The 21701-nt window shown below is 45.2% G+C and overlaps 1 protein-coding gene across 2 annotated transcripts in view; it reads left to right on the top strand.

The window, feature by feature from the left end:
• Window positions 1–21701, top strand: part of tox (thymocyte selection-associated high mobility group box) — a 297637-nt gene that overhangs the window by 161962 nt on the left and 113974 nt on the right. For both annotated transcript variants that reach the window (XM_078540444.1, XM_078540445.1), the window contains exon 3: window positions 17902–18144. In XM_078540444.1, coding sequence (XP_078396570.1) covers window positions 17902–18144 — 243 coding nt within the window. The remainder of the gene's footprint in view (window positions 1–17901; window positions 18145–21701) is intronic.

Genomic DNA, 21701 nt, shown 5'->3' on the forward strand with positions numbered 1-21701 from the left:
CCCTTTTGGTTACGGTATATGGCAGAGATGGGATGCGGCACCTGCAAAACAATGTACTTTCAGTCAATGGCACCCTGCACCAGCAAACTACATGCTCACTCCACCTGCATGTCCCTGGTATGAGAGAATGGAATGCAGTCAGCTGTCTTTGAATGGAGAGCATCAGTATCCTCCCTTATACAACATCAGATGCCAAACTGCAGATATGTTGGAAATATTCCCAGCTCCAGTCTGGCACAAACCAGAGGCATAGGAGTTCATCACCATAGTCACCTTCACAGCCACTCCCTGAGTTTGGTCCTTGTCCTGCTCTGAAGTTGCAGTTGTGGCTGAAAAAGGTGGCAGATTTCAGTGAGAATGTTCTTACTGAAACACAAACATTTTGCTCACTGTTCCTTGCTGAGGTTTACGTGAATTGCTCCCTGAACACTCTTGGATGCCCTTTAGTACCTGCCACACCACTCCCTGTAAACTTTTGTAACTTGTCAAAACTATAAAAGCACTAAACACTTGTAGAATTGTAGCTACAGCCAGAAAAAAAAATCAAAAAGCAACTAACCTGTAAGCGGTTGATGATCCTTTTAAATAACTTTGGTGGGGATATGTCTTTCCTGCTGCTGAATGCATGTTCAGTTTTGCGTGGTCAAAGAGACCATCTGCGGGTATCAAACCAGCGCTGCACTGATTGATGTCAAGATCTGCCTGCTCTGTATATTCTGGCTGTGTGCATCAATGTGGCGTCTGCGTAGTTTGCCCTTCAAATGTGTGTACACGCCATGGGTGCCGTTTTGGAACCCTAAGGGCACTTGTAGCACACTAACAACAGGCAATAGCGAGCTCAATTTTTTATCCATAAGCCCATAACACAAAATAAACATTAACTACATAAAGCAGAGAATAAAAGAGACTTTTAGTCATTGGGATGTGAAATGCTTTACCACAAGTTAAGATTGATACTAAATCAATAGCAGCAGGCAGAAAGATATTAGCTTCTTAATTAAAGAGAAATATGAAAGAGCACAAGGAGAAAGCAGGAAAAATTGTGTTAGCTTTAGAGGAAAGAAGGAAATGTGGTTACCGTGAGTTAAGATCACTTAGAGATGGGCAACACAGGTTGGCCCTGCCAATGATGCTAACATCCCCTGAAAAAAATTGAGAAAAGCAGGAAAATGGCACTGTGGAAAATCAGCTCCCAAGAATGGTTTAAAACCAAAGAAGGGTTTAATAGTCCACTTTTAAAATGTGGAATCGTAGAGTCATAGAGGTCTACAGCACAGAAAAAGGCCCTTTGGCCCAAAGAGTCTGTGCCGGTCAAACAAGTACCTAACTATTCTAATCCCATTTTCCTGCACTAGGCCCATAGCCTTGTATGCCATGGCATCGCGAATGCACATCCAAATACTTCTTAAATGTTATGAGGGTACCTGCCTCTACCACCCTTTCAGGCAGAGAGTTCCAGATTCCCACCACCCTCTGGGTGAAAAAATTCTTCCTCACATCCCCTCTAAACCTCCTGCCCCATACCTTAAATCTATGCCCCCTGGTTATTGATCCCTCCACCCAGGGGAAAAGTTCCTTCCTGTCTACCCTATCTATGCCCCTCATAATTTTATACACCTCAATCATGCCTCCCCCCCAATCCTCTCTGCTCCAGGGAAAGTTCCAGCATAACCTCCCTGCTCTTAAATTCTGTGCCTCGGCTAATAAAGGCAAGTGTCCCATATGCCTTCTTAACCACCTTATCTACCTGTCCTGCTATCTTAAGGGACCGGTGGACATTTACATCAAGGTCCCTCTGATCCTTGGTACTTCCCAGGGTCCTACCATTCATCATGTATTCCCGTGCCTTGTTTATCCTACCCAAGTGTATCACCTCAAACTTATCCGGATTAAATTCCATTTGCCACTGATCAGCCCATCTGACCAGCCCGTCTATAACCTCCTGGAATGTAAGGCTATCCTCCTCATTATTTACCACCCCACCAATTTTCGTGTCATCTGTGAACTTACTGATTAACCCTCCTACATTCAAGTCTAAATCGTTTATATATACCACAAACAGCAAGGGGCCCAACACTGATCCCTGTGGAACCCCACTGGACACAGGCATCCAGTCACAAAAACACCCCTCGACCATCACCCTCTGCTTCCTGCCACTCAGCCAATTCTGGATCCAATTTGCCAAATTGCCTTGGATCCCATAGGCTCTTACCTTCGTTATCAGTCTCCCATGCGGGACCTTATCAAAAGTCTTGCTGAAGTCCAAGTAGACTACGTCAAATGCATTGCCCTCATCTACACACCTGTTCACCTCTTCGAAAAATTCAATCAAATTGATCAGACATGACCTCCCCTCAACAAAACCATGCTGACTGTCCTTGATTAATCCCTGCCTCTCCAAGTGTAGATTAATTCTGTCCCTCAGAATTGCTTCCAATAGTTTCCCCACCACTGACTGGCCTGTTGTTCCCTGGTTTATCCCTTCCTCCCTTCTTGAATAACGGTACCACATTGGCTGTCCTCCAGTCCTCTGGCACCCATCCTGTGGCCAGAGTGGTATTGAAAATTATTGCCAGCACCCCTGCTATCTCCTCCCTTGTCTCACTCAACAGCCTGGGATACATTTTATCTGGGCCTGGAGATTTATCTACTTTTAAGCCTGCCAGACCACTTAGAACGTCCCCCCTTTCTATGCTAATCTCTTTAATTATATCACAGTCCTTCTGCCTGATTTTCACACCCATGTCGTCCCTCTCACTTGTGAACACCAAAACAAAGTATTCATTTAGAACCCTACCTACGTCTTCTGGCTCCACACACAAATTATCACTGTGGTCCTTAATGGGCCCTACTCTTTCCCTAGTTATCCTCTTACTCTTAATGTATTTGTAAAATAACTTTGGATTTTCCTTTATTTTGCCTGCCAATGTTTTTTCTTGCCCCCTTTTTGCTCTCCTAATTGCCTTTTTAAGTTCCCCCCTACACGTTCTATACTCCTCTCGGGCCTCCACTGTTTTGAGCCCTCGGTATCTGCCATAAGTCTCCCCTTTTTCTCTTTATCCAATCCTGTATATCCCTCGACATCTAGGGTTCCCTGGATTTGTTGGTCCCACCCTTTGTCTTTACTGGAATATGTTGGCCCTGTACTTTCCCTATTTCTTTCTTGAATGAGTCCCACTGCTCTGACGTAGATTTACCTAAAAGTAGCTGCTCCCAGTCCATTCTGGCCAAATCATATCTGATATTATTAAAATTAACACCCTTTTGACAGTTAGCTCCTATCAGTCATTCTTCCTCTGGGCTGAGTCACATACTGGTCAAGCATTGATTAAACTGAATTGATTGTGCCTGTGGTTAGCTGACATGAATATCAACTATTGCACTTCAGCCAATGACCAAATGGTGTGAAGTGAGTGAGCTAACCATTTTGCTGGTGGACCATTAGGTTACTTAGCTTTGAATAACATAAGCACAACCCTCAGTCTGACTTAGAAACCTTTACTTTCCGATCGCGTTGTCTGAGCTCAGTGTCAGCATTAGGTATTCTCTGAACTCAGTAGTATCAATGTTCTGTGTTCCTTGAACTCAGTATAGTTAGCACTGTGTCCTGTTTGAATTCCTTAGCCTGCCTGACAGTGACTGGAACAAATTACACATTGCTATTGTGAGACCATGAATTACTCTACAGCACACTGGATCCAATTACACATTTTAGACAAAATGTTGGGGTGTTTTATCCTCCCAAAGCCTATGTCACTGACAATAAGAAGCCTGCTCCTTCCACCATGTGGTCCAAATAGATACAGACTTCTGTTAGCTTTTGGGTTTCAAGTTGGCTTCACTTAATTTATTGGAAGTGGGGCCATCTCTCCATACTATGGTTTGTATGAGATTGTGAATAAATCTTCTGATGTTAATTGGCTTTAAATTAGAAAAACAAGAAAAAAAGGATTTTAGTGTTTGGAAAGTAAATTTGCACTGAAGAATAAAGTTCAGTTCTGAATATCGCGTAGGCAAACTTCATGATCATTCAATATGAAAGCAATAAGTAAGAAAATGGACATTTTAAGTTAGAATAAACAGAACAAAAATTAACCACAGCTAGTCGAGTATTGAGATACACCAGACAATGAAACTACAGAGGTAATTTTGCGAATTTGTGTTTTCATAATAGAGCTTCATTATGGAATGCGGAAATTGGAAATACAGAAATGAGCCTGAATTAACCTGGCAGCCAAAACTCCAAACACTTTGTAAGCTAAAGCACGTCACTTGGACCATATGTAGATGATTGTTGAGGCTACATTTGGAATATTTTGACCAAGGCTTTGAAGAAGGTCCCGGAACTCAACAATAAACAGCAACCCAGGGTAGCTGCATTTCTGGAAGAGAAACTCGGGGAGAGGGAGAGGAAAAGGAGAAAATGGAAAATGCCTTTTAGGAGAGCAGAACTAGATTGAAAATAGGATACAAATTGGGGATTAAACAATGAATAAAAATGAAAATAAATAAAAATAAGTGGATGAAAAATAAGAATTAAAAAATGAAGATGAATATTGAAAAAAAGTGGGTGAGGATGGAGGAGAGAGTTCATGATCTGAAGTTGTTGAACTCAATGTTAAGTCCGGAAGGCTGTAAAGTGCCTAATTGGAAGATGAGGTGCTGATCCTCCAGTTTGCATTGGGCTTCACTGGAACATTGCAGCAGGCCAAGAATGGACATGTGGGCATGAGAGCAGCGTGGTGTGTTGAAATGGCAAGTGACAGCGAGGTCTGGGTCATGCTTGCGGACAGACCGAAGGTGTTCCGCAAAGCTGTCACCCAATCTGCATTTGGTCTCTCCAATGTAGAGGAAACCACATTGGAAGCAGCGAATGCAGTAGACCAAATTGAAGGAGGTGCAAGTGAAGCGCTGCTTCACCTGAAAGGAGTGTTTGGGCCCTTGGTTGGTGAGGAGGGAGGAGGTAAAGGGGCAGGTGTTGCACCTTCTGCGATTACATGGGAAGGTGTCGTGGGAGGAGGTGATGGAAGAGTGGACCAGGGTGTCCCAGAGGGAACGGTCCTTACGGAATGTCAATAGTGGGGGTGAAGGGAAGATGTGTTTGGTGGTGGCATCATGCTGGAGTTGGTGGAAATGGCGGAGGATTGGGCTTTGAATGCAGAGGCTGGTGGGGTAAAAAGTGAGGACAAGGGGGACCCTATCATGGTTCTGTGGGGGAGAGGAAGGTGTGAGGGCACGGTTCAGGGCCCTGTCAACCACAGTGGGTGGAAAACCTCGGTTAAAGAAGTGTTAACCATGTATGTCCATTGTGGCACTGTGATCAGTTACTGAGATTTTCTTTCTTCACTACAACTTGCTTTTTCGTGGCTAGCTGCAGCCCTTTAAAAGTTATCCCCCAATGCATTTTCCTCTCCCCAGTCAACTGTGTTGCTGGCCAAACTCTCCTACCTTTGTGATGTATTGAAATAGGGGGAAGGATTCCCAATGGAGAATTCAGCCAGGCCATTCCTCTGTGCTACGGGTGCAGGGAAAGCCAAGGCATCAAACCCAGAAAAGCAGGGCTTAAGTATTATGTTTTCAAAGATCCTGGCTCCATTTGGGTACTGATCTAAGTTTCACGTTCTTATCTCCGTAATGGAATCGGAACAGCGATCGGAAATACCAAGCTGCTAATTTCAATGCAGAATTCTAAGCCTTTAACAGAAATATCTTTAATAATAATACTCGGTTTTTGTCTGTCCAGACTGTTTTGCTTGGTCATTTTAAGAGGGCCTGTTGGTTTATTTGGTGGGCAGGGCCTGGTGCAGAGGCACCTGGGGCTGCCGTCAGTTGGTGGCAGCGGCCGTGGGGGAGGTGTTGATGGAAGGTGAGGGGAGCCCAACAAACAAAGTTACCCTGGCTGGAGAGATCGTTTCCCTGAGGAAATGTGAAGAGATTGATCGGGGGGGTGGTGGGGGGGGGGATGGGGATAGCATGAGAAGGATGGAATGGCATGGGATGGGGATGACATGAGGGAAAGGATGGTAAAGGAGGGGTGGCTGAGATGAAGGAATTGTTTAATGTGGCAAAATGATGGGACAATTGTTTAATTTATTATTCAAAAGCTATTCTTTATGCTAAAAATAAAGATTCAAATGATTTGAATGCAAACATTTTAGAAAAATTGCCAGATGAATTAAAAAAAACATCAACATTGATTCTATTGGCAAAGAAGATGATAGTTGTCAATGTCCTCCAGGATTTTTACACAGTCCGATTCCAATGTGCATGTCACCGCACAAATTTAGAGTCAAGGGCCCACATTTTCGCAAAGCCGGAAGGGCTCAGCACTTTAGCCAAAACAACACTGGAGCCGGAATCCAGAAATCACACTCCTGAATGCAGCACCCACCATTTTCGCTGGGAGGAGTGGGCCAGAATTTTTCTCTCGTCATGCCTGACCCGCACAAGAGTAAAAGAATGCGCGATGGCGTCGGGTGAGCATCCTGACTTCATTGTGCACTCTCGCGATATTTCGCTTGGTGGGCGCACGCAAGAGGCAGCAGGGCACCCGCCAATAATTAAAAAACCGTTAATCAGTTAATTAAATCTGATTTTTCACTGCCCATCCTTGGTTGGCAGGCAGGCGTAAAAGCCAGGTGGCCTTTGGATTTTTTATGAAACCTCATCCACGGACGCGATGAGGTTTCCAACAGGAATTAAAAATAAAATGAAAATGTTGAAATCTCATCTATAACATGTCCCTGCTTATGTGATAGAGTCACATGGGGGGACATGTTTTTTAGCATTTTTAAAGTCCTTATTTATGTTTTTAAAAATTTTCAGCTCCCTAAGGCCGCTCTGTGCCATCAGGGAGCTTTCAGTGCGCGCACCGGCAATCTCCCATGCTCGCCCTCTCCCCGCCCCATCCCGCCAGCGCTCAGCATTGCAGCGCACAATTCATGCTGGCAGGCCGTTCATTGGCCAGCCAACGTGAAATCGCGGTTGGGGTCCGATCGCGGGTGGCAGTTGGTTTTGCGACCGCATCTGGGCCCGCCTGCTGCTCCTGCCCGACGAGGTAAAAATCCGGCCCATGTTTTTCACACATCTGCAGTTGATGGAGGCAGCTGCGCTTTTAAAAAGTGCAGCTGCCTTCAAATAGAAGCAATTTGGTCACCCAGATTCCAGAAAGCTGACTCGTGAGCTTTAGACATTTGAGGAAAAGGTCTAAACCTGCTGGAGTTATTTGGCGAGGTAAGGTGCCCTTTTGGAGAGATTTATACACTTTGGGAGAAGTCAGGCACCCCTTTGGGATTTGGGGTGAGCACCTCATCTTCCAATTAGGCACTTTACAGCCTTCCGGACTCAACATTGAGTTCAACAACTTCAGATCATGAACTCCCTCCTCCATCCTCACCCCCTTTTTGATCCCCTTTTTTCTAATAATTATTATATATTTTTTTAAATATATATTTCTTTTCCCATCTATTTCTATTATTATTTTTAAAATTTATTTCCATCCATTGTTTTATCTCCACCTTTTAGCCTATTTTGATCCCTTCCCCCCCCCCCCCCCCCCCCCCCCCCCCCCCACCCTCCCCTAACCCCACTAGGGCTATCTGTCATTTGCTCGTCCTGCTTTCTACCCTTAATGTCACATTAGCACATCCTTTAGCTAATATCACTCCAGTCAACATCCCTTTGTCCTTTTGTCTATGACATCTTTGGCAATCTCTCTTTTGCCTCCACCTATCACTAGCCCTCTATTCAGCTCCGCCTGTCCCACCCCCCTTAAACAGCTTATATTTCACCACATTTCTATTCCTCTTTAGTTCTGATGAAGAGTCATACAGACTCAAAACGTTAACTCTGTCTTCCTCTCCACAGATGCTGTCAGACCTGCTGAGTTTTTCCAGCAATTTTTGTTTTTGTTTCAGATTTCCAGCATCCGCGGTATTTTGCTTTTACCCCTTTGGGATTGCTAAGAGTAGACATGAATGTGTATAAAAAGTGGATTATGTCTGTGGAACTGTCAAACTGTCAAATCATCTAAATCCCTTGCCCTTTAAATATTGAAAAAAAAACAGCTAGCCTGCAGTTGAAAAAAATCAGTGCTGCAGGTGGTCATAAGGAGATTAGCCGTCTTTGAAGTGAGGCAGTGAATACAAGTGTTTGTTTTTTATAAGGGATTAAGTACTTAAATGGATTTAGATGTATTGAATGGGCTTTTATCAATGAGAGTGTTTTTTCTTTAATATAGTGAAGCCTGTGATAGATTCTTAGAACTTTATTTCATCTCAGCCTTGCTCCTGAGGTCTGCCTCAGTGGATACTGCTTCACTTGGCATGGAGGGTTTAATAGCAATGGGTGGTAGTTGGGAGACATGGGTTGGCACTAAGTTGGCATAGGGTCTATAAAGGGCCATGGGGTTTGGGTAGAGGAGCATAGGTTTACAGGAATATATGGGGTGCCATGGAGAATGAGTAGAAGGGCATAGGTTGGCACAGAGGGTATAAGGGGTCATGGGGAGTGGGTAGCTGGGCATAGGTTGGCATGGAAGATAGGCAAGGCCATCGGGGTTATGTCGGAGGTATAATGTGGCATGAGTTGAAATGGATGGGGGGTGTGGAGGGTGTGAGGGGTGGGGGCTAGAGGGCTGTTTTTTATTCTATTGTTTTATTACACCTGATATGAAGTCCCAAAGCACCAAGTGGTCCTTTTAAACAGACCACTTCATCCCCCGGTAGCCTCTGTAGCTGCTTCCACCCTGTTACCGTAAGTGGCAGGCCTGCCTCCAGTTAGCACCCATCTTCCCCAGAACTAAAATCCGACCATTCGGGGCGCTTTCTCCCGAGTCGGGTTTTCAGAGTCAGGAAATTTCCCGATTCTGAATCGCGACTCAGGAGCGAAAACTCGGCGCAAGGAAAGAGCAGTTATAATGTTGCTGCGAAACTTGAATCCTAAACTAGGACTTTGCCATGGAGCAAGATTGGTAGTTCGCAAGTTGTTTTCTTCAATGATAGATGCTGAAATTATAACAGGCAGATTTCAAGGCAATAGAGCATTCATTCCTGGGATAATATTGAGCCCAAGGGATGTAAATCTGCCTTTTCAACTCGGGAGAAAACAGTTGTCATGACTTTCAAATTCTATCACTATAAACAAGTCACAAGGCTAGAGTCTTGGCAATATTTGTAATTATATTGTTTGGCCTGTTTTTACATTTGGACAGCTTTATGTACTTGTTTCAAGAGGAGTTTTGATTCTATTAAAATCTTTAGTGTAACAATAACTAGAAATCCTGTATTGAAAGAAGTAATGTTGCCATAAAGACAGTGATTTGGCTGCAGATCTCTGCTATTTTGACTGTAATATTCATAAAATTAAGATTTTAAAAATCTGTTTTTTGGGGATGTGAATGGTGGGGGTGGTGTTGTATCACCACGGGCAGAATTTTCTCTTTGGCGTGTGGGGGCGCGCCCCGCATGCTGACGCGTAAAATGTCGCGCGGTGACACCGGGATCCGCGCGTCATTCTGATCTTCCATTGGGCGGGTGCGTGCCAGAGGCAGCTGCATGCCCACCGAACTGTCAAAGGCCTGTTAAGACCATTTAAAAGTCAATTCTGATAATTGACAGGGCTGCCCATCCAACCTTAAGGTTGGCGGGCAGGCGAAGAGCCCAAGCGGCCTTCGATTTTTCATGAAACCTCATCCACGGGCGGGATGAGGTTTCATGAAGGGTTTGTTAAATTAATAAATACATTTTTCACATTTCATAAACATGTCCCAGCTCATGTGACACTGTCACATGAGGAGACATGTCTGAATAATTTTTTTCTCTCTTTATTTCAAAGTTTAAATATGAATTTAATCTTCCTGAGGCAGCTCCGGGCCTCAGGGAGATTTCAGCGTTCTTCCGCGCGCACGTGTGAAAGAGCGCAGGCCCCGACTCTCTCTCTCCTCCCCCCCCCCGCCCGCACAGGTAGCGCTGAGCTTTACCGAGCGCGTGTTACGTGCCCCGTAAAATGGCGGCGCACAGCCGATCGCGGGTGGCGACCAGCTCCACGCCCGCCCTCGCCCACTCCCGACCGGCCCGCCCAACAGGCAGAAGACTCTGCCCCTATATTTTTTTGAGAAATGGTCTGTTATGTTTCAAAATCAGCGGTATGATGTTTAAACTTTAGCGCTCATATTGGCTCGACTTCCTTTTGCTCCAGGATTGTTTACTATAGGAGACTAAGGCTGATTTTCTGGCCCCGTTGTGGCAGGACCCGCCACGGGGCATGCAGTAACCCTGTCAAAAGTCCATTGGCATTTAGCGGGTCCAGACAATCCAAAGGGCAGGCAGGCAAGGCCTGTAAAATCCTGCCCTATCTCATTGTAAACCAAATTATTATTTATAAAGCCATCGTTCTTGAGATATATTTAGGTTTAATAACTTTGAAAGATTAGTTATGAATGCGGTAGTCGTGCAGCCTAATATGCAAACATGTCATATAAGTTGTGGTTGGTATGGAAGGAACTGTGTCAGAATGAAGTATATGGGGCTTGATTTCATCCATTTCAAGCCAGCAGGGTTTGAGTCTGTTGTGCTACAATCTGAAGGTAATAGGAAGTCAGAAGTGTACTTCTATTAAGCACTGCTTGCACGTTTAGGTTTTCCTGTATGTTATGATCATATTTGAACATTATAATTTTTATTGCAACATAGAAACATGGGCCAAGATTTTCCGCTCCCATTTGCAGTGGGCGTCATAGTGGGCGGGAGCGGAAAATATCGGGGGAAAGCAAAAATCGGTTTCACGTTGTCATAAAACCAGTTTGCGATCGTCTGTTCCACCCGTCAATGGTGAGCCACATTTCCCAGCATCGGGACATTTGGGTACCTAATTTCAATACTTTAGAATTTCATTATAAGCCGTGCTCACCGGAATCATCCTGGCACACTGAATCATGAGCTCATTATCATGCTGGCATGTTTCACAATAGAACATTAGCGACGTGCGCCTGGCAGGCTGCAGTACGTTCGGGACTTCAAGCTTTGATCGCCTACCTTGCTACAGGCAGCACTTGTGGTCATCAGCGCCAGGCTTCGCAGGCAACACCACATCACTTTTGGTGGGGGAGCCTCACAAGTAGGTCTCTACCTACCAGATCAGCGGTAAGGCGGGGGTGCCTTTTCACTGGCTGCAGGGCTAGAGCTTGCTTGGGGAAAGGGGGTATCCCAGGGTGCGTGTGGGGACACATGTTGATTTATGCAAATGGCCTCAAGATGGCGAGGGCTGAGGAGGCAGTCTCCAGAGGAGATGAGGCCAAATGGAGATGCGAGGGTGTGTGCTTGAGAGTGAGTGGTAATGTCCCTTGAACTGGCAGTGAGTGAGATACCAGTGAATGTGTGATAGGCTTGTGAGGTGTTTTTTTCATTCATTCACAGGATGTGGGCTTCTCTGGCTAGGCCAGCATTTATTGCTCATCTGTAATTGCCCTTGAGAAGGTGGTAGCGAGCTGCCCTCTTGAACTGCTGCGGTCCATGTGGTGTAGGTGCACCCACAGTGCTGTTAGGGAAGGAGTTTTAGGATTTTGACCCAGCGACTGTGAAGGAACGGCAATATATTTTCAAGTCAGGATGGTGAGTGACTTGGAGGGGAACTTCCAGGTGATGGTGTTCCCATGTCCCTGCCATCCTTATCCTTCTGGGTGGTAGCGGTTGTGGGTTTGGAAGGTGCTGACTATGGAGCCTTGGTGAGTTCCTGCAGTGTATCCTGTAGATGATACATCCTGCTGCCGCTGTGTGTTGGTGGTGGAGGGAGTGAATGTTTGTGGAAGGGATGGCAATCAAGCAGACTGCTTTGTCCTGGATGGTGTCAAGCTTCTTGAGTGTTGTGGGAGCTGCACTCATCCAGGTAAGTGGGGAGTATTCCATCACACTCCTGACTTTTGCCTTGTAGATGGTAGACAGGCTTTGGGGAGTCAGAAGGTGTGTTACTCACCACCACCACCTCACCACTCATTAGGAATGGGCAATAAATGCTGGAGTCAAAGGGAATCAGGGGGAAAACACTCCACTTGTTGGAGTCATACCTAGCACAAAGGAAGATGGTTGTGGTTGTTGGAGATCAATCATATCAATTCTAGGACATCACTGCAGGAGTTCACAGGGTGGTGCCCTCAGCCCAGCCATCTTCACCTGCTTCATCAATGACCTTCCTTCCATAATAAGGTCAAAAGTGGGAATGTTTGCTGATGATTGCAGAATGTTCAGCACCATTCACCGACTCCTCAGATACTGAAGCAGTCTGTGTCCAAATGCAGCAAGACCTGGACAATATCTAGGCTTGGGCTGACAAGTGGCAAATAACATTCGGACCACACAAGTGCCAGGCAATGACCGTCTCTAACAAGAGAGAATCTAACCATTGCCTCTTGACCTTCAATGACATTACCATCACTAAATCCCCCACTATCAACATCCTGGGGGTAACCATTGACCAGAAACTGTACTGGACTAGCCATATAAACACTGTGGCTACAAGAGCAGGTCAGAGGCTAGGAATCCTGAGCTGATTAACTCACTCACATCCCATAAACGAATTAAAAAAGAGGATTCCTAGCCTCTGACCTGCTCTTGCAGTCCTGGGCTGGAAGCATTGAGAACCGTGTGCACAGCTGCAGTTTAGATATGGCACCTGGAATGAGGAAACTATGAGCTAACGGTGTGGCAGGTGATTCAGTGGCCGCCCGCCAGCGAAACAGCTTGTTTCCTGCGGCTGCATAATTAATGAGGTGGGAAGCGGATGATGCAGCGCCAAAATCTGCCCTAGCAGCTGGAGGGTAAAACGTCTTTCTTCGGGCCCGCCACCACACTTAATTCAATTCAGGGAAAATTCTGCCTATAGAAAATTTGCAGCGCAGAAGGAGGCCATTCAGCTCATTTTCTTTCGTGCCAGCTGAAAAAGAGCGAAACAACCTAATCCCACTTTCCAGCACTTGGTCCGGAGCTGAACCTGGAGGTTACAGCATTTCCAATGCACCAACACATGATCAAATTAATATTACCCAAATTCATAAAAAGAAGGAAATGCAAGAGGAAATCTGTTAAGAGGCAAAAAGGGAAGCTATAAAACATAATTAAGAATAAAGTGTAGCTAGAAATATTGGTGGCATCAGAGTGATGACAATTTTTGATGGTGCAGAACAAATATCTTTGTGAACTGAATGAGAGAGAAAGTGAAGGAAGGATGTGCCCTCAGCTACATAGCCAAGTCTATTAATGGTGTGGCAAGTGTGAATGCTGACACTATCACTGCTTTGACATTTTGCAATGGTGACTTAAAGTATCACACCATGTTTTGCCTGCACATCACTTTTAGGCCATGTGTGCTTGTTTGGATTGTAAGAAAAAAAGTTTGCAATGTTATGGGGTATATTTTGTGAGATTTGACTTCCCTGGTAGAGTCTTGCATCCAACAGGAAGGAATTAAAAATGTTATTCACATTTGATTTCAATAGACAGAACTGCTCAGGCATTTTAATGGAAAAGAAAAAAGAGTGCATTTAGTGTGGCCGGAAGGCATTTGTTACTATAGTTGTCAGTAGATTACAAGGACGTCTGTATGTGAAACTGCAGAAAAGACAGCATGGTTGCAGAAGAGGATAGGAACACATGATATGGATATGTTGTTCTGATATTCTTGCTAAAAGCAATGCCCGAAACCTGCTGGAGAAGATATGTGTGTTCTATATTAATGATTTGAATTACAAGACGGAGTGTATTGTAGTCAAATTTGCTAACAAGACAAAGATAGGTTGGAAAGCAAGTTGAGGAGGATACAAAGAGTGTGCAAAGGGATATAGTTTGGTTAAGTGGGAAAAAAATTGGCAGATGGAGTGTAACGTGGGAAAATGTGAGGTTATCCAGTCTGGTAGGAAGAATAGAAAAGCAAAATTTTATTTAAATTGAGAGAGGCTATAGAATGCTACAGTACAGAGGGCTCTATGTGTCTTTGTACATGAATCACAAAAAGTTAACATGCAAGCAATTTGAAAAACAAATGGAGTATTGGTCTCTATTGCAATGAGGATAGAGGTTAAAAGTAGGGAAGCCTTGTTACAACTGTACTGGGCATTGGTGAGACCAAGCCTAGAGTACTGTGTACAGTTTTGGTGTAGGACCCTCCCCTGCCATTGTGGCTACTTGAGCCACTGGTGTCACTGACAAAGGAACTGAGGAGCCGCTGTCCACACCCCAGGAGGGCCCTGACAGAAGCCTTCAGATGCGGAAAGCAAGGCACACTTGTACCACCCTGCTGCCCAAGGAGCAGGAGAACCTGGTGGAGACTGCAGGTGCCTTATTCCCCTCGTACTTTGCCACTGCTGCGGTAGAGCTCTTGGACAAGGTCTGTATGCACCTCTGGCATCCACTGGGTGGTCTGCTGGATCATCAGTCTTTGAGGGTCATCAGTCTTTCCATGGAGGAATCCAAGTGCGCACATGCCTGTGGCAGCAATCATGGCCTGGATGCACTCCTCAATCGTCAGTGTCAAGGTGCACATAGCCTCTGGAATCTTCGTCAGATATTCCCTTACCTCATGCTGCAGCTGCAGCAGTTGTCATATTGGCAATGACTCCAGAGACACATCATCAGCCTGGGGCTCAGCATGGACCTGTCCTTCCACAGTCCTCGAACTCTCAGTGGCCTCAGCTGTCACAGCACCCGTCAGCTGCTCAGGCATGTCTGTGATGTGCTCGCCAGATTGTGACCCTGAAACTAACCATGATCGGATACTAACGATGTGAGAGTATCTACGCTGTTGGAGGGTACAGGGGAATGATGTGACAGTGTGTCCATCCTCTGAGGCTACCTCATCCTCCTCAGAGGTGGGCAGCTGTTCCCTGCTCTCTCCAGCTCCCTGCTCTTTGGCCTGACCTGCATGTTAAAACAGATAGATTGAAGGGTTGTGGGTTTCCCATTACAGCATTCCAACTATCCTTCCAGTTCTATGTGTTCAGTGGTGGATACTTGAGAACTATGCCTTGTGTATGTCATATGCACCCTTGTACCTCTACACTCAGCTGCTCAGTCTCTTGGCTGGGCACTGCTGTCTTGCCATCAGCATTGGAGCGGCTGCCATGCTGTCCTGCCAATTCTAGGATCTCTAGCTTCCTCCATGGGAGTCAGGATAAAGAGGAATGGAATGCCTCCACCAGTCTTGGCCTGTTTCTTTATGTTATGGGCTGTCTTCTCCTGCAAGCACACTGTTAGTCACCCCACAGAGAGGAGCACAACGCCCATGCTGGTGGCAGCCCAGTGGTCCGTGATGGACACACCCAAATGCCTCCTCTATATGTGGTTGACCTCAAGCGACGTAGTGGGGTCAGCAAAGACAGATGGATGCCTATCACCAAGGTGCGCCATGCCTGTGACAGAATACACTGCTGCCTGACACCATTGCCACCAACTGGGTGGTCACTCCCTCTCCACCGAATGCACTCCCTTGTGTTGCCACATGGAAGGCCCAAAGGGAAAAGAAGTCTGGAGTACTCAACTTGGCAGACTGAACAAGGTCATTGACATGCTTGCGGTACTGAGGATCGGGTTCTCCGGATGACCCCATGGCTGCTGAACCTCCTCTGTGACCTCCATCCAGGATTGCTTGGTGAGGCGGCCAATCTACTACTCCCATCCCTGGGGAGGAGGACCTCCTGCCTTACCCTTGCAACCTTGGGAAGAACCTGCAGGGAGGCATCACTGAACTGTGGGGTCACCCAGTATCTTCTTTCTTCCATCCTGGCTGCAGGTTCCCTTATTTTCTTAGCTTTCCGGGCAGTCACCATTAGATTCAGCATTGGTAACCTTTTAAATAAGACATCAGTGCCTGCCACAGCATCACCTGATGCTGCCCCTGTTTGTGGAATCCTGTTGTAGCTAAAGATCACTCCTACATTTGCCTAAATAACAACAGTCACTGTATTCACAGTTCACGAGGCAATTATGAATGAATGCAGCCATTTGGCCCATCCTAATTCATCCAAGTTCAAAGACCCTGAATTTTCTCCATTGCATCCAATTATTTCTTAAATATTTCCAGGGTTTTTGTCCCCTCTACACTAACTGGAAATCCATTCCATGTATTGATTTTTTTTTGTGAAGAAAAGCTTCCCAAGATCAGTCCTAAATGTGTTTCTAGCTAATTTGAACCTCTGCCTGTTTTCCCTAGCCTTGTAATTTATTGCAAATGAATTTCTCAGATTTACCTTTCCCGTACTGTTTAGTTGCTTAAATACCACTTTAGCATCACCTATCAAGTGCCTGCTTTCAAGACTAGAAAGAACAGTTTCCCTAGCCTTTCCTCAAAATTCAGTCCAGAGCCTGGATATTTATTCTGTAGCAGAGGGAAGGAGCCATGGACAGAAATCTGGAATTGTCAGGTATCCCTGCTTTCGAGGATGTTTTAATAGTTTTCGCCAGGTTTCCTATCCAACAGCCAAACTGATGGTTAGCAAAATTGCACGGTTGATTGTTGATCACAGGGTCAGGCATGGCAGAGGAGATCACAGGGACATCTGTTGTGGGGGGAGGTAGTTCATGATAGCAGAAGGATAGGGAAGAGGTTTGGGGTCAGAGGTTATGGAGGTGGTCCAGGTTGGTGGAGGGAGGGTGTGGACAGTTTGCCTGCTTCTGCTCCCCCTGGCCCACAAGCAGTGCTGTAAAAACACTCAACCTTGTGGATCCAGCACTCTTGTCTCCTTTTACCCACCAGGTTATCTAAGGCCAGGGAAATCTGACTTACATGAGTTAAAAATAGATTGGAACAATGGAAGCACACAGCCTCCTTAACAGCTTTCAATGACCAATCTGCCTCCTGAGAGTGGATTGGTTGCGTGCCCCCCATTCTGCCTCCATTAAAAATGGACGTAGGCAGGCTCAAGGCGGGGTGGGCGGATGGTGGTGCAGTAGATTTGAAATGTTTGTTAAAAATTTGACCCCCCCATTTTGGGGGGCTGAAAATGCCCTCTCAGGATCAGCCTCTTTGCTCTTCTTGACACTGCTTCTGACACTTTCATGTCTCTTCTGTGCATCAATAACAAGCACTGGAGGAAGTACAATATATAATTTGTTCGTACTACCTCTGAGTTGTAATCTATTATTTTGGCTACTCAGTTCAATGTTTTATTGATTGATGCTTGCATCTCTGCATCAAAATAATTCATAACATGTGAAGTGCTTTGAGATGTTTCTAAAAGATGTGATAACATTGAGCATTTTTACTGCTCGCTCAAACCTGAAGCACCTCCTGGCTGTATGGTTCAGCCACTCACTGTCACTAACTAAGAGAGCTCTTATTCAGTAGAGACATTCAATGTTTTGCATACACTAAAAAATGAGGTACTCATGCAATTTTGCACGACAAAGTTGATTTGCATTATACATCCTGCAGCCTTTATTTGTCATTGCACATTTTTGCTATTGCCAGTGATAGATTTAAATCACTTTTTAAACACTTATGCTAATTCTCAGTGATTTGAAATAAACTGTAATTAGCATTAGATTTTTTCCATTTAAAGAGAATAATAAATTCCATAAGTTTGCAATAAGCATTTCAAGTTGTTATTTTAGACCTTTAAGTCCAGATTCCAGAATTGTTTGGTTTGGTATATGTGGGGGCAGATTTGGATTCATCAAATGTATAACTCAGTCTCCTGCACTGGCTGAGTTGAGTGCTTGTGTGATACCCTCCAAAATAAAATGACAAATTCTGCTTGCAATTGTCTACCCTGGTGGCTAGAAATACCACACTGAGTTTCATTTATCCCTTGGGCAATGTTATGGTGGAGATTGATTTTGCCTGAGGGAGCTATGATTTTTTTTAAATGCACGACCATCCTCAAGATATCTATTAAAATGTCACTTTATTCCACAGTCTTATCCAGTCCCAAACATCGGAGATGAGGATTTGGATATCCCTCCTATTACTCCTCCTACCATGCCGGACCATTCACTTCTTCACTTGGCTGACACAGAATCCAGCTACCACTCAATCTGCCACTCAATGCCTCAGAATGGGCTACTTCAGTTCAACCCACAGAGCATGAATCTTCCTGCAATAACAGTGTCCAATATGTTAAACCAAGATGGAGCTCTGCTTTCAAACTGCCTTTCTGTGGTAGGTAGTTCATTTGTTATTTTTCTAGTCAAATAATTTGCCAGTGTTTTCCTAAGCAATTGGTAATTTAACTCTTATCAATTATTATAGTGATATACTGTGATTTCACAACTGTTTTGATATACTTGTAATTTTTCATATTTATGAGCATCTTTCAGGAGGTCACAAAATGATTACCAAATTGATGCCTTATTCTTCCTTAAATTTACAAAATACATTATGAACAAATTTGAAACTTTAAAACAGTACAGCCTAAAATTATTGTTTACAGATATATAATGAATTATCCTCTGTTAAAACAGTAGACAAAGGGACATCATACTAACATACAGTTAATAACACAAAGAGTAATTACTAGTTTTGCTATATTGCAACGTGCCAAAAATAATGAAAGATTCTTGAGAATGAAAGGTGAAATGCATTTTACCAGTGCCTAGCAACAACAATTAAACCACAAATGTCAGTAAATGAGATGAAAATTGATGTATAGTTTCCCAAAATTTGCTTTTGCTTAGATTTAGGCCAAGTTTACAATAAACAATTCAAACCAACGAAAAAGGGATACCTATGACATGAATGAAATATGGGGAAAAGGCTTCTGGGTGAGAGGTTGGGATCGATTGTGGCTATCTTTTAGGTGTTAAGAGTGCCCTTAGAGCTCCAAAATTGCATCCGCGGCCAGATTGATGAAAGCGTGACCATGCACATTGAACATCAGCCAGAAGTAAGTAGAGCAGGCAGATCATGGCACCATTCAGGGTATCATATGGATTTTTTTTTAATTCATTCATCGGATGTGGGCTTTGCTGGCTAGGCCAGCATTCATTGCCCATCCATAATTGCCCTTGAGAAGATGGTGATGAGCTGCCTTTATGAACCGCTGCAGTCCATGTGATGTAGGTACATCCACAGTGCTATTAGGGAGGGAGTTCCAGGATTTGACCCAGCAACAGTGAAGGAACGGTGATTCATTTCCAAGTCAGGATGGTGAGTGGCTTGGAAGGGAACTTCCAGGTGGTGGTGTCCCCATCTATCTGCTTGCCTTGTCCTTCTAGATGGTCATGTTTGTAGGATTGTGAGGTGCTGTCTAATGAGCCTTGGTAAGTTCCTGAAGTGCGTATTGTAGATGGTACACTATGCGTCAGTGGTGGAGGGAGTGAATGTTTGTGGAAGGGGTGCAAATCAAGTGGGCTGCTTTATCCTGGATGGTGTCAAGCTTCTTGAATGTCGTTGGAGCTGCACACATCCAAGTGGGGAGTATTCCATCACAATCCTGACTTGTGCATTGTAGATGGTGGTCATAGGAAGTCAAGAGGTGAGTTACTCGCTGCAGGATTCCTAGCCTCTGTCTTGCTGTTGTAGCCACAGTATTTATATGGCTCATCCAGTTCAGTTTCTGGTCAATGGTAACCCCCAGGATGTTGATAGTGGGGGATTCAGTGATGGTAATGCCACTGAATGTCAAGGGGTGATGGTTAGATTCTCTCTTATTGGAGATGCTCATTGCCTGGCACTTGTGTGGTGCAAATGTTACTTGCTGCTTGTCAGCCCTGGATATTGTCCAGGTCATACTGCACTTGGGCATGGACTGCTTCAGTATCTGAGGAGTCGCAAATGGTGCTGAACATTGTGCAATCATCTGCAAACATCCCCACTTCTGGATCTACAATGGAAGGAAGGTCATTGATGAAGCAGCTGAAGATGGTTGGAGGACACTACCCTGATGAACTCCTGCAGTGATGTCCTGGAGTTGAGATGACTGAACTCCAACAACCACAACCATTTTTCTTTGTGTTAGGTATGACTCCAACCAGCGGAGAGTTTTCCCCCTGATTCCCATTGACCGCAATTTTGCTAGGGCTCCTTGATGCCACATTCAGTCAAATGCTGTCTTGATGTCAAGGGCAGTCACTCTTGCCTCACCTCTGGAGTTCAGCTCTTTTGTCCATGTTTGAACCAAGGCTCTAGTGAGGTCCGGAGCTGATGGCCCTGGCAGAACCCAAACTGAGCAAGTGCTGCTTGATAGCACTGTTGGTGACCCCTTCCATCACTTTACTGATGATGGAGAGTAGACTGACAGGCCAGTAATTGGTCGGTTGGATTTGTCCTGCTTTTTGTGTACGGGACATGCCTGGGCAATTTTCCACATAGCCTGGTAGATGCCAGTGTTGTGGCTGTATTGGAACAGCTTGGCTAGGGGCACGGCAAGTTCTGGAGCACAAGTCTTCAGTACTATTGCCGTAATATTGTCAGGGCCCATAGCCTTTGCACTATCCAGTGCCTTCAGCCATTTCTTGATATCACGTGGAGTGAATCGAATTGGCTGGAGACTGGCATCTGTGATGCTGGGGACCCCTGGAGGAGGCCGAGATGGGTCATCCACTCGACACTTCTGGCTGAAGATTGTTGCGAATGCTTCAGCCTTATCTTTTGCACTGATGTGCTGGGCTCCCCCATCATTCAGGATGGAGATATTTGTGGAGCTTATTCCTCCAGTGAGTTGTTTAATTGTCCATCACCATTCACGACTGGATGTAGCAGGACTGCAGAGCTTAGGTCTGATCCGTTGATTGTGGAATTGCTTAGCTCTGTTTATCACTTGCTGCTTAAGCTGTTCGGCATGAAAGTAGTCCTTTGTTGTAGCTTCACCAGATTGACATCTCATTTTTAGGTATGCTTAGCGCTGCTCCTGGCATGCCCTCCTGCACTCTTCATTGAACCAGGGTTGATCTCCAGGCTTGATTGGAATGGTAGAGTGTGGGATATGCCATGAGGTTACATATTGTGGTTGAATGCAATTCAGCTGCTGATGACCCACAGCGCCTCAATATTGTCCACTCATGTTCTACTGGATCTGTTCGAAATCTATCCCATTTAGCATGGTGGTAGTGCCAGTCAACACGATGGAGGGTATCCTCAATGTGAAGACGGGACTTTGCCTTCACAACGACTGTGCGCTGGTCACTCCTACCGATACTGTCATGGACAGATGCATCTGCGGCAGGCAGGTTGTTGAGGATGAGGCCAAGTATGTTTTTCCCTCTTCTTGGTTCTCTCACCACCTGCCGCAAACCCAGTCTAGCAGCTATGGCCTTTAGGACTCGGCCAGCTCGGTCTGTTTCTACCGAGCCACTCTTGGTGATGGACATCGACGTCCCATCTAGAGTTCTGCGCCCTTGCCATTCTCAGTGCTTTCTCCAATTGGTGTTTAACATGGAGGAGTACTGAATCATTAACTGAGGAATGGTGGTATATGGTAATCAGTAGGAGGTTTCCTTGCCCATGTTTGACTTGATGCCAGGACAACTCCCTCCCAACTGTATACCACTGTGCCACCACCTCTGCTGGGTCTGTCCTGTTGGTGGGACAGGACATACCCAGTGATGGTGATGGTGGTGTTTGGGACATTATCTGTAAGGTATGATTCCATGAGGATGACTATGTCAGGCTGTTGCTTGAACAGCCAGTGAGACAGCTCTCCCAATTTTGGCACGAGCCCCCAGATGTTAGTCAGGAGGACTTTGCCATTGTCATTTCTGGTGCCTGGGTCGATGCTG

The sequence above is a fragment of the Cetorhinus maximus genome, chromosome 4 (assembly GCF_964194155.1).
Source record: "Cetorhinus maximus chromosome 4, sCetMax3.hap1.1, whole genome shotgun sequence".
In the NCBI taxonomy this organism is placed as follows: Eukaryota; Metazoa; Chordata; class Chondrichthyes; order Lamniformes; family Cetorhinidae; genus Cetorhinus; species Cetorhinus maximus.